Raw genomic sequence first — 14,211 nt, forward strand, 5'->3', positions numbered from 1 at the left:
GAAATACATAGATATTCAAATATTCCATCTTTTGCATCAAAATTAATACGCATCAATGAAACTTGGCACCAAAAATACATTTCAGATAACTTCCAGTTTTGATCATCTCTAGATAAGATGTGCTAGTTTATTCTCATTGTTTAGCCATGAGTGACCCGTTAGAATGGAACTTTCAGGATATAGCATTCGTTTATTGACAAAAGCCAGCCTATCTAACAATTCTTGTTATGTTTTAAGTAGTGTTGGGACGATTCCTAATTTTTATACGATTCCGATTCCGATTCCAGGAAAATATTGATTAACGATTCCGATACCAAGTACGATTCCGATTCCGATTCCTAGGGAATTTATTGTTTTGAAATATACCAGGTAGTTTTATACTTATGGTCAGTAGTTCCCAAATATGTTCCCTAACTTTGGAAGAGATATTTTATGTCTACATCGTCGTGTTTTGGTTTAAATAAAATTATTATACAGTAAACTAAACGGAAAAATGAGCAAAATTTATTTTAGAGAAAATTTATTTTACTTAATTGGAATACAGAAAAAAAAACTCAAAGAAAATAGAATTTATCCTTCAGAGAAAAAACAAATAAAATAGAATTTATATAACAGAACAAAAACAAGAAAATTAGAGAATAAATACACACGATTCATTATTTTGGTCCTCATAATTAACAGATTTAATGAATTAAATAAAAAAAATATAGCGGAAGAGAAAGAAAATATATACTAATTAAATATAAAAAAGATAAATATTTGATTTAATAATTTATAAATGAACGTGCGTAATGAAAAAAAAAACAGGTCGAGTTGAACAACTCACACCCCCCTGTAATTTTTTTTACCGATAGTTTCATTAAATTCTTTTGCTGGATTTTCATTGATTACACACTAATCTAATAGATTATGAAAAAAAAAAAAATTATCATTATTTCGACATTTGGAAGGGGTGCTCACTTTTTAGTTACAACGTTCTGGTAAACCGGTCACCCATTTTGTAACCATCGATATTTTTTTTTTTCTCATAATCTGATAGATTAGTGTGTAAACAATATAAATCCAGCGAAAGATTTAATTAAAACTATCGGTGAAAAAAATTACAGGGGGGGGGGAGTTGTTCAACTCGCGATGTTTGTTTTTTATGAAATTGTTTTTTATAACAATGAATGGACATATTTTTAATTTTTTTAATTTTTTTTTGTTTTTATGAAAAGTTTCAATTTTTTTTACTTCGTTTTTATTTTTTCTGTTTTTTATAACAATGAATGGACATATTTTTAATTTTTTTTATTTTTGTTTGTTTTTATGAAAATAAAGTTTCATTTTTTTTTTTTCTTACTTCGTTTTTATTTTTTTTGTTAAGGATTCAAGTCCTATAGATTTCACTGACATGTTGGAGAAATGTTTCAAAATTCTCCATCCCCTTGTCTGCTGTCATGTGGTATGCCTCCCGGTACATTGCTTCATCAACGTGGGACCATTTCATGTCTCCGGAAGACCCATAGATGTATTTTATGCGTCTTTTAATTCTTGACCAGTACCCTTCAATACTGTTTGTGCAGACTTCCGAATGTTCCGAATGGTTGACTGTCCCGTGCACATATCCGAGATTTCCTAAATTAGAATAGCTCCGCCACTGGTCTGTATAAATTGTTGACCCGACAGCAACACATTCCACAATTACTTGCTCCAATGTTCTTGCTGAGCGGTCCGAGATTCGCCGCAGGAATCCTTTCCTTTGGGTTCGGTCATAGAACCCTACAACCCATATCTGGTTTGTCACTCGGCCAATGTTATACTTCCTCTTAAATAATAGACTCTCGTCTATTTCTACAACATGTCCCGGACCGCCTAGCTTTTCCCAGTCTTTCAGCATTTTACTGGAGCAAATATCCCGGCAATACTGATACCACTGGATACATGTTTTCTCGCTAATGCCAATGGCGTTTGCCGACCCTGTAACAGGAGTTTGTGTTACGAAGTCGTATATTATTTGTAACAGTGTGGAAATGGTCACTTTTGCGTGTTCAAAAAGTGTACCACTCCGTAATGATGTGATTTTTTTGCAGCGGCAGCATCTCCAACAGAAGCCATCCAGTTTGGCTTTCCCATATTTCTGCAGGGCCATGTCATGGCCACATGAACAAACCTTACTTTGCGCTATCAAATTCTTCTCCCTGGCATAATCTATTGGCGTTTCATTCATTTTCTTCATTAACTCCCACCTTGGGTTTCCGGAGGTAGCCATAATTAAAAATTAATTACCACGTGTTCACAATGGAAAAATAACTAGTCTTAATAAAAACAAAAAAAAAAGCGCAATAAAAGGGCAATAAAAAAAATGCAATTTCTTGACATTCACTTCCGTTCTCCGAAAGTGAGTGACCAATTTGCCAGAAGGAAATTTTTTTTTTTCTTCATAATCTGATAGATTGTGTAAAATCGATACGTTTATTTCATAAAAACACACATAAGAATAAACTTAAAAAAAAAAATTCATTGTTATAAAAAACAATCGATGGTTACAAAATGGGTGACCGGTTTACCAGAATGTTGTAAATCTATAGGACTTGAATCCTTAACAAAAAAAATAAAAACGAAGTAAGAAAAAAAAAATGAAACTTTCTTTTCATAAAAACAAAAAAAAATTAAAAAAATTAAAAATATGTCCATTCATTGTTATAAAAAACAATTTCATAAAAAACAAACATCGCGAGTTGAACAACTCCCCCCCCCCTGTAATTTTTTTCACCGATAGTTTTAATTAAATCTTTCGCTGGATTTATATTGTTTACACACTAATCTATCAGATTATGAGAAAAAAAAAAATATCGATGGTTACAAAATGGGTGACCGGTTTACCAGAACGTTGTAACTAAAAAGTGAGCACCCCTTCCAAATGTCGAAATAATGGTAAATTTTTTTTTTTTTTTTTCATAATCTATTAGATTAGTGTGTAATCAATGAAAATCCAGCAAAAGAATTTAATGAAACTATCGGTAAAAAAAATTACAGGGGGGGTGTGAGTTGTTCAACTCGACCAAAAAACAATATACCACGTGACATCGCGCCGTAGATACAAAATAACCTTTCCAAAGTTAACGACCATATATGAGAAATACCATTAATCGAAAGTTTTTGTGTTTTATACCAAAAGGTAGGTATAGCGAAAAGTTACAATTAAAGGAATTTCAAAAACGATTTTTTGTTTAGCTATTGATAGTTGTATTTGTGACGGCAGTTCTTCAGACCTCCATAATTCACAAGGAGTAGTTAACACCTATTATTTTTTCTTACTTTTTCATTGCTTTTACACGTTGTTTCTAACGTGAAGAATAAGTTTAGCCAAACTAATTTTGAAATAGGGTATATCAAAGGAACACATATAAAAATGATACCACTATAAGAAACAAGTGAAATACTAGATAAAATTGAGCAAACATAATTACCAAAATTACAGAAAAAGATAAAAAAAAACAAACAAAAAATGGTGAAGTTTGTTGAGTGAAATGAATTATTGAAAGAAAATTAATTGAACTAATAGAAATGTTAAATAAAAAAATGTCACATTTCAATATTTTTTTAATAATTAAATTCTCAGGGTTGTCGAAATTAAAAATTAAGTGATTTTTTTTTTATTAGGCTTCTTTCGAAGCTTGTTACCTTGAAAAATACATTTAAAACCCTGTTTTTTTTAAATAAATTGAAAAATAAATGCAATTAAAAAAATTTAATTGATAATTGAAACTTTAAAAACATTAAACATTGAAAAATTACTTATCTCACAAATTAACGTCCAATAAAGTAGATCCAGTCTTCATACAGGAATTTGGTTATAATAAATATATCTTTCCCAAACTTAAAAATGAAATTTTTTTTTTTTTTTTTGAGAGAGAGAGTGCTTTAAAATCGCCGGGGAATGCCGCCTAAAATTTTAAAGAAGTAAATTTTAGGAGTTTAGTGCCTTTCAAAGATGGTTATCATAATTTATTATCATCATTTAATTTCCTTTCCCCCCCCCCACACCTTTCCACGTGGTTCAGTAGTTAACCAGTGCTCCTGTTGCTGTCAGTCAGCTATCTTTACCTAAATTTTAATTTCTAGTTAAAAGAATTTTTCATGAATGGAATCAGCATTTTTAAAAATCATTTTTTTAGTTGTATATATTGTATTTACTCTTTGAAGTTAAGGAGGGTAAAAAAAAAAAATGGTGACACCTAGATGGTGACGTAGGCAAAAAAAAAAAAAAAAAAAAAAAGACACTGCGATTTCGACCCTCACTAATAAAACTGCTCTGAGTGACTAGTTGGTAATTTTTTGTTCCTTTTCTTTTTTATTTTGCTCCTCCAATTTATTTGGATGCTTCATAGTTAAATGTTTTAACATGTTGGTTGTGGTCATGTTAGATGGTTTTATTCCTCGCGATATTTTAATTTGACAGACCTTGCAAATGGCTTTCAACTCATCATCTTCAAAAAGACTTTTTTTTTGGACTTTGGGCCATATTAGAAAATTCAGTTTATCTGTAAACAAATAATTTACTATTAAATTTTGTTTTAAAGCTAGTCACTTATTTGGATAATTAATTGAAAATAATCCGCTAAAAAAGACAAAAAAAAAAAAATATAAAGGGATGGGGTGGTAAATTGTACCAACCGGTAGTTAACAAAAAAAACTTATAGAATTTAATTTTTGAAACCAATGTATAAAAGTTTACATAATGAAATGCAAATATGCATTTTCAGGTTTGTATTACTGTACACATAGATTCGAAAAAGTTGTCAAAAAAACAAATATATAACAAACAAATAATATCAAAGGCAAGATAAGTTACTTTTCTACCAAACTGGGTAATTTATTTTGTTTTTATTCAATGTAACATGTTTATTCAGCTCGAAAAACATGCAGTGTTTACCGATGTATTGGAAAATTCAAAATGGCGCCCGACACTCTCTTTAACATGGTAAGTTCGGGAAAAGGTGTTATAAATAATAAACTAGACAAAATACTATTAAAAAAACACCGAATATATGTCAAAATATGTCACGGTAACATATATTGAGCGAGTTTCTAGCAGTATTTTGTATAGTTTATTATTTATAACATCTTCTCCTGAACTTACCGTGTTAAAGAGAGTGTCGGGCGCCATTTTGAATTTTCCAATACATCGGTAAACACTGTATACTTTTCGAGCTGAATAAACATGTTACATTGAATAAAAACCCGAAAAATATATCCAGTTAGGTAGAAAAATAACTTATCTTGCCTTTGATAACATTTATTTGTTATATATTTGTTTTTTGACAACTTTTTCGAATCTATGTGTACAGTAATACAAACCCGCATTTTCTTTTGAATTTTTTTTTTGGTTGACTGTGTTCAATTCACACATGGTTGATGCGGTTCAATATTGCTAAACTATAAGTCCTTAGTAAAATTCTATTTATAAATACTTTTTAAAATGAAATTATTTAATTAATCGTAAATATTATTTAGACATAAAAATTAATTGATTACAAAACCTTTTTAAAAAAAATATATTAATTTCTTTTTCGTTCGGCAAAAAACTGCGCAAAACACTTTTAATTTTCAATTTAAAATTCTAGAAAAAAGATTATATTATTCTGCTTTTAATATAATCAAATTCAGGGTTTTATCTTTCTGGAGAAAAAAACAAATAATGGATTTTATTTCAATGAAATTAAAAAAAAAGAAAAACTTGACTGAATTGAATTAATTACCCTTAAATTAACGAAGGGGTTATTTAATAACTTTAGGTTTGGAAGAGATAGGTATGGGGTCGATTTTTTTTAAACTTCTAAAGAAACCGACTACTGTCAAAACTTTGCGAAATAATACAACGTGATCAATTTCATTTTAGAGATATTTCTTTCAAAAGCCTTCTTTTAAAAAAGAAAAAAAAGTATATTGTTCTATTAAACCTTTTACTGTTTAAATAATTTGACTTTGCTCGTTTTATTTTAAGAAAATATAAGTTGAAAAAGCATTTTCATTCACTATTAGAAGATTTGTCAGTAAAAAAAAACAATCGCCAAAAAGATAAGCGTTTTTTTTTATTTTTACTTGCAATGTAGAGCCCTGCATACTTCTTTTCAAGTTAACTCCTTTGTAGTTTTGATTACAATAGATCTGAATGAATGAACCTTGTAAGGGAGGGGCACTAAGCATTGCCCTGTTAATAATGAATTTCTTTGGTTTCTTTTTATTTCTCTCTTGCGGTTAGAAATATCAGAAAATTTTTTTCTTTTTTTTCAACATCAGACTAAAAGAATCGTAATGAAGGAATCGGAAAATTAAGGTATTTTTTAACGATGTGATTCCGATTCCGATACCTCCCAAAATACACGATTCTTACGATTAACGATTCCGATTCCGATTAATCGTCCCACCACTAGTTTTAAGGTTTCTTTTGAATACAAGTTGATACCTGTAGTGGAGATGTTCATATTGTTGTTCAATACTCTATTTCAGTCAGATGTTCCATGGACAAAGCTTCTTTCTTAGAAGTGCCCGCCTGTGAAACTCTCTTCCATTTGCCTGTTTCCCACCTGACTACAACTTGGATGTTTTCAAGTCCAACATAAACAAGTTCCTATTGAACAGCCACCTTAAGTAAGACGCTTTATCAGATCTCCATTACTAGCGATTACTACAATATTATCCCATTGATTACTGCACACGCAATAACTCTTATCCCCGAGTGGCCTCTGGGCCTTGATAAGTGGTGACTTCCTTGTAAAAAAAAAAAAAAAAAAAAAAAATGCTAACTTCTTTACATTGTTAGTACTTTTTTCTTTTTTTTTTTTTACCAACAATTATGTATATTTTTGTATTATATTTGTGTTCTGCTTCAGGTTATATTTGTTGTATTTTATACTTTTACTGAATGTAGTTTTATACCTTTAATTTTTATATGAAACTACCATGAATTTGAATAAAAAGAAAGGCCAACTCCTTTGGAATGACGTCACAGATGCCAGCACAAAAATCTACCTTTTCAGATCCAGTCAACTTAGAGACAGGACACATTTCTAGCCTGCCTGAGTGAATTCCCAAAGCACTTCCTTCCTAAAGAATTACACTGTGAAAAATAACACAGGTTCACAACGAGGTGAATTCTTCCTGACAACTTTATTTAAATGCAGCATCTGTGTGGATATTTTGGAAAGAAACAAATTTTATTTCCAAGTAATTATGAGCCTTTAAACTGGCAATAACTGTTTAGTTCATTATCAATTCATGAATATTTTGTTGGTTCAAATATTTGTAAATACTCTTTCATATTCTCTTCTATGTTTCTTTCGTCATTCGTTAAAACAACAATTTGCAATTCGTAAAGTATTTTTTTTTTTTTTTTAATGAAAATAGCGAGTACACTGTTTCTTATTTTACTTGGCATTCTTGGAAGCCCACAAAGGGAAATAACCTGTTGTACTCCCACCTTGGAGGAATTTTCTGAGACAAGACAACTTTTAACTTTATTTATACCCCCCACCTTTTTTATTTTTGTGGGCTTTTGTGCTTCGTTGCATTTATCTGAAAATGGATAAATTTCCAACAATTCTTTGTCCTGATTTTCTTCCTTACCAATCATCTAACAAACCACATATTAATAACTGAAGAGGTTTATTGGCTAAGCCTAATAACTAAAGTCACATGATCTGCTGACGTCACATAATAAAGTGATAAACTACTATTACAAAAGATGATCATTTTCTGTTTCAATTCTCAAAGAAATTTTTTTTTACATCAAGGCCGATAGGTCACTCAAGGATAAGGGTTAAAGAATGTACAGCAGTCAAAAGGACAATATAGTAATCGATAGTAATGAAAGTTCGGTAAATTTGTTAACTTAAGTGGAACGGCTCATCAGAAACTTGTTCACGTTGGACTTGAAGACAACCATATTATAGACGGCTGAAAAGCGGAAGACAATTCCACAGGCATGCAGTTCTAAGAAAGAAGCTTTGATCATGGAATCTATGTTTAGGTTTAGGCACAGATAAAAAGTGGAGGGAATTATTGATAGTGTTTTCAGCTAGACGAGTGTTTCTTGTGTAAGTTTGGCGAGGGGGGACCATAGATTGAAGCTCAGTTGAACACTTTCCATGAAAATAACGATAAAGGAGTTTGCTGAGGTATCCAGAAAACTATTTTCTTTTCTGAAAGATAAAGAATGATTTAGACATGGAAAAGTTTGTTTTTTTTTTTGCCAAGAAAATTCTGTAAAATTTTCCATTATTTAAAAATGTACTTATTTATTAATTCAAGCTTACATTTAAGTTAAAAACGCACCTATTTTTAAATAATTTATAATTGAGATGTATTTACAGTCCCTTTCCTTGATAATATTAACTTATGATAAACATTACGTTTTATTTTTTCCTTTAACTTTATATTTTTTTAAAAGAAAAATATTAATTTTTTGATCAGAAAGTTGAAAATGAATATTTTTTCTTTTAGTTTTTAACCTGTTAAACAAATAATTTTTACATAAGATTTTTCTCAGTCTTTTCTCTTAATAAATAAAAATTTTCAGAGAGTATTATTCATATATTTTGCAGACATCTTTAGTTTTCTGACATAGGCGGTTAATAAACTTAGCAAAATTTTTACCTTGACCATGACGTTACTTTTAACTTCATTTCTTTCTTTTAAATTCAATAATTTATGTTAAAACATGTTTTTTGTTTGCGTATGTGTGCATAAAAGAATGTTCTAAGTTTATTACTTCTATCAGGAATACTTTTTTTGTATAATAATATTTTTAAAAAGTAATGTTTACTTGCGTTCTAAAATATAAATCAAGAAACACAAACATTTTCATAAAAACAAGCTGAGCATGCAAGATCCATCTCCATGAGCGAAAAATTTGCTTTCACCATGACTAATGTTTATGCAAAATTAAAAAAAAAAAAATCCAAGGTGTGATTATTGAGAAAAGTGCAAACAAATGAATGGATGAACGATTCGGGGGCAATTTTGCCCCTATAATGTGCCCTAGTGGGGACAACCAGAGTTATCCTGGAAAATCCGTTCTGGCAAAAATTTACTTTCACCATGACTAATGTTTGTGCAAAATTTCAAAAAAATCCAAGGCGTGGTTATGGAGAAAAGTGTGAACAGACGAACAGGAGTCAATTACTAGATCCAATTCCTCCTTTGTCGAGGGGGGGGGCAAAAAGTCTATACCATCATGTGTAAACTAAACTGTGCTTATATATTTCCAAATAGTTTTGAATTTTTTTGCATCAACAAATTTTATAACACTTACAAAATTCATTAATTATTTAGTTTTTGGTAGCCATACAGAATACAGACTATTATTATTTAGAAACCCATGCTTAACTAAATTATCCAACAGAAGTTTGATTAAAAAAATATTTCTTTGTTTATATTTAAATTGTTTAATTTAAAAAAAATTCTTTATTGTTTTTTTTTTTTTAATTTTTTTGTTTATTTAATTATTTTGTTTATTCTCTAAATTCAGTTTTTACAATATTTGATTTTATCCTGTTTCAAACATATATAATTTTACATTTATAATTTTGTTTTATTGAATAAAGTCCAGTTTTAGTATAAATTGTGTGTCCCTTTCTTTTTTTAAATGCAATTTTTTAAGTAAATAATAGTGATGGGACAATTTCAATATTTTCCCAGATTCTGATACAATTACCAATTCCATACTAAATTCCTAATTCCAATTCTTTATAAATCTTTAAACATTTAGCTATAGAGTTGTTATTTTTTCCTCGATTAACATAACACATGTTAAATGCGCAGATTTTTTCTCAAACATAAAAGTACACTTGTGGGGAGGATGATGTATAGATTTTAGTTTTCAATAAATATTTATTATTTTAAATTTGCTACCAGCAGTGGAAAATTTTGTTTTAAACAAAATCAAATTAAAAATGACAATTCAAAGAATCGTTTTTGGCATTGGAAAATAGGCACAAATTTTTCTAATTCCCCAAAAGTTCCGATTTTTCTGATTCCGATTAATCATCCCAACACTATTAAATAATGAATGAGTGGGATAACAAAATGTTTATTTAATTTTGATGCAGAAACATTATTTTTTTCTTTGAATTAATTTTTGTTTTTCTTTTTTTAAATAAATATTGAATAAGTTCAGTTTTAATATAAATCATGTTTCTTATTTTTCTCTTATTTTCAATGCAATCTTTAAAATTTTCTAATGCTTTTTGTAAAAAAGTTCTCATCCATTATTAGTGTAACTGTTCAACAGATCTTGTTTGCTTGTACCTCATGCATGATATCATATTTTAGTGACTAGGCCTGTTTCTATTTACGAAGGCCACAGCTAGGTTCCCTTTCCTTATAGTTTCATATAGAGGTTTACCCCCCCCCCCATATTTTTCTAAATGTTTGTGTAATATCTTTTTGAATTATTATTTTAATTTTAAAAAAGTAGAAAATAATTTCAGTTTTAGTTAAAGAAGTAAGATCTATGTTAATATGGAGATGAGGGACCATTTGATTTTCTTGCGTAAGATGAATTTTAAAAATCCTACTATGAAATTCCATCTACCATGATTCATTTGAATTTCTTTTTAAACAAATCAGTTATCTATAATATTCTGCTTGTTCCTTCCGTATTTAGTTTGCAAAAGGATAAATTGAATTTTTGAAAGCTAAACTATTTTAAAAATGGCCAAATTAGCAAAATTTGGCTTTAAAAAGGTTAATATAACAACCCTGGACAAAATAAGAGTGCCGTGTCTGAATTTTTGAGATGAGGATTGGTTATTCGTATTGTTTAGATTCACCGATCTACTGTTCTCATCTTGAGTGTGATTTTCACAACGTTTTGATCAGTGTAACCTCTAACCTTCTTCAGGTGTATCTTGTCGAACTCGAGAATTTGGATGGAATTTTAAGCGGAACCCTTTATTTACTTCTTGTTCCATCAGCCATGACTGGGTAAAGGTCCTAAGTAATTCATAATTGTATTTTTCGGTCGCCCACACTGAGGAGTGAACCTTCAACCTTCGGGAGAATATCACTTTTTACAATTGATTTTTACAAGTACTCTAACCACTGCTCCACCTGAAGAAGGTCGGAGGTTACACTGACCGAAACATGAAAATTACACTCAAGAAGAGAACAGTAATCCGATGAACCCAAAATAATAAGAAAATGAGAGTGATCTCCCTTTGATCTAGCCTCGTTTTCGAATATCATTATAATAATATATGATCATTGTTGTAATGGTGTGAGAAAGGAACTCAGTAATTTTGATGTGCAGCAGTTTTTTCACAAAAGAAATAAACCAGCAAAACATTACATAAAAAAGAGGACATTTGAAAGAAACAAGCCAAATAAAAGAACATTGTCTGCTAAGAGATGCTAAGTAAATTAAAGATTGCCTCTTACAATGTGATTATCTTATTTGTATTGAACTATGTAGCACAATATTACTTTCTGAGTATTTGTTAGTACTTATTAATTTATCTCATTTGGGTTAGTTCTATATTCAAAATACAATGGACACTATTCTTATAGAAATATTAATAAACTCATATTTGCTGGGGTTTATTGTTTTTTTTCTGTCTAAAAGTCTCATTTTTTGTGGTATCCAGAAAAATATTAGTTTTTTCAAAACATATTTGTTGATTAAATATATTTCTCATCCTGTGGGATTTACATGGGTCCTGCTCGTTTTTAATATTTTGTTCATATTTGATAACACACACACACACACACACACAAACTTAATTAGTTACTAAATTCAAAATTATGCTACATTGTCAAAATTACTGAATTTTCTGAACACCACAAATGTTGAGACTATAAACAAAAAATTGAAAAACTTACCTATTTAATACATAGATAATGAGGAGGAGAGGTCAGATCGCTATGTAAATTTAATGTGAATTGAACCCTAGATTGTATGAGGTAACATTCTTTTGCTTAGATGGTCAATTTATGTTAAAATAACATTCTGAACTGAACTCACCCAATGAACCATCTAAAAAAATTAAACTGGTAAATTTTTCAAAAAAAGTTTTTTTATATAATCTTAAGTTATTATTGAGAATTCAACTTAATTACAAAAACAAAAATACAGGAAAATCTTTATGACATCTTTGGTCTGTATCTAGTACATACTCCACAGACCAAAGATGTCATATTCCAAAAATTACGTAAATTGATGAAGTAGTTTGTTTTAAATTAAGAAAATAAAAATTTACAATTTTTTAATTTTTGAGTTTAAATTATTATAAATACCAGCAGTTCAGTCTGACTTTGCTCAGGCTTATGTACTGTTCATAGCTTTATGTGCAGATGTATATTAAAAAGTTTGACTTATGTCCAGGTAACCTACATCTAAAATTTCAAGTGTTTAGACCCAAAATTGGCGGAGGAGCTGGGTAGAGTCTGCAAAGGTCAAATATTTCAACTTTGACCACTTGACAGCCAAATTTCCACCCAAAAACTGATTAAAAAGCTTGTTGCATGTCTGAATACCCTTTATGTAAAATTTCAAATGTTTAAAAACAAAATTGGCTGAATAGTTTGCTAGAGACTACAATGGTCAAATCTTTTGAACTTTGACCCCTTGGCAGCCAAATTTTCGGTTGCAAACGTATTTGAAAGCTTGTCCTATGTCTGATTACACTTTATGTAAAATTTCAAATGTTTAAACCAACAATTGGCTGAGTAATTTGGTAGAGACCACAGAGGTCAAATTTTTTTTAATTTGACCCCAATTTTGACCCTTAACATTTATTGTTTTGGGCTCAAATCAAATTAAAAAGTTCGATCCATGTCCAAGTAATCTACATCTAAAATTTCAAGTGTTTAGACCCAAAATTGGCAGAAGAGTTTGGTAGAGTTTTCAAAGGTCAAATCATTGAACTTTGACCCTTGACAACCAAATTTCTGGCCAAAAACCGATTAAAAATATTTTCCCAAATCTCAGTACCTCTTATGTCAAATCTCGAGTCTGTAGACTGAAAACTGACAGAGTAGCTTGGTAGGGAAATGTACGCACACAGACAGACAATTTACCTTTTATAGATATATAGATAAACACAATCTTGATAGTTAATTGAATTGTAGCCCGTAAATTTTAACACATGGCGACTTCTGGTTCACTCGTCATAAAAGTTGATTTTCTTAGTAAAAAAATAAATTACTTTTCTTTTTTTACTGTTTATTTGCCCCAAACAAGGCACAGTACCACTAATTTATAAGGGGCTACTAATAGGGACTAAACTTGCCAAGATGCTATGTAGGGAGTTGGTCAACAGGATGTCTGTTCACATTACACTTGAATTTCTGCATGTCAGTACGGTCAAGGAAGCAGGGGCCTAGGAGGGAATTCCAAAGTTTAGAAGTTTTAGAGAAGAAGCTATTTGAATAGAAGGCTTTATGGCATCTAGGTATCTCGGCAGTGTAGAGGTGGGATTTTGCTGATTTGACAGGGGTATTTATGTTGAGAGGGTACTAGTGCTTTGAGTTTGTCCAAGCACTTACCATTAAAGTACTTGTAAAACAGGCACAGGGACGCCACATTTTCGGTGATGAGACAGATGATCAGTTTATGTAACTTTTTGGAATATGATATTTTCGTTCTGTGATGTATGCATACAGTGTAAAGATTTCTCTATATTTTGTTTTTTTATTTTTTTAAATTAAGTTAAATTCTAAATAAGAACCTAATCTGAAAAGTTGTTGAATCGAGTGTACTGTAAAAAAAGAAAAAAAAAAGAAAAGTAAAGTGAGTTATTTTCAGCATAAAATCTGTTTTAAAAATGTAAAATTTCAACCCAAAATATTTAAACAGGGAAGCAAGTGTCTTTCTTTTTTTTTTTCAGCTGTATGATATTATTGACGTTCCCTCTCCCAAAAAGTGTTAGGAAGTTAAAAAAAAAAAAATCTATCTATATATCTATAAAAGTGAAAGTGTCTGTGTGTGTACATTTCCCTACGCAATAACTCTGTCAATTTTAAGTCTACAGACTCGAAATTTGATATACAGGATACTGAGATTTGGGAAAATCGATGTGATCGGTTTTCGGCCAGAAATTTGGTGATTAAGGGGTCAAAGTTCAACAATTTGACCTTTGAGAACTCCTCCGACAATTTTGGGTCTAAACACTTGATATTTTAGATATAGGTTCCTTGGACATGGATCTAACTTAATAACTTGATTTG

The 14,211-nt window shown here is 30.1% G+C and overlaps 1 protein-coding gene across 1 annotated transcript; it reads right to left on the reverse strand.

The window, feature by feature from the left end:
• Window positions 1-1,369: 1,369 nt before the first annotated feature.
• On the reverse strand, window positions 1,370-2,251 carry LOC145286447 (uncharacterized). Its single transcript, XM_080135358.1, has one exon. It carries the CDS (start codon window positions 2,249-2,251, stop codon window positions 1,370-1,372), a length of 882 nt encoding a protein of 293 aa, XP_079991484.1.
• Window positions 2,252-14,211: the final 11,960 nt, after the last annotated feature.

Source organism: Euprymna scolopes, chromosome 10 (assembly GCF_053919585.1).
Source record: "Euprymna scolopes isolate OS-2025 chromosome 10, ASM5391958v1, whole genome shotgun sequence".
Classification (NCBI taxonomy): Eukaryota; Metazoa; Mollusca; class Cephalopoda; order Sepiida; family Sepiolidae; genus Euprymna; species Euprymna scolopes.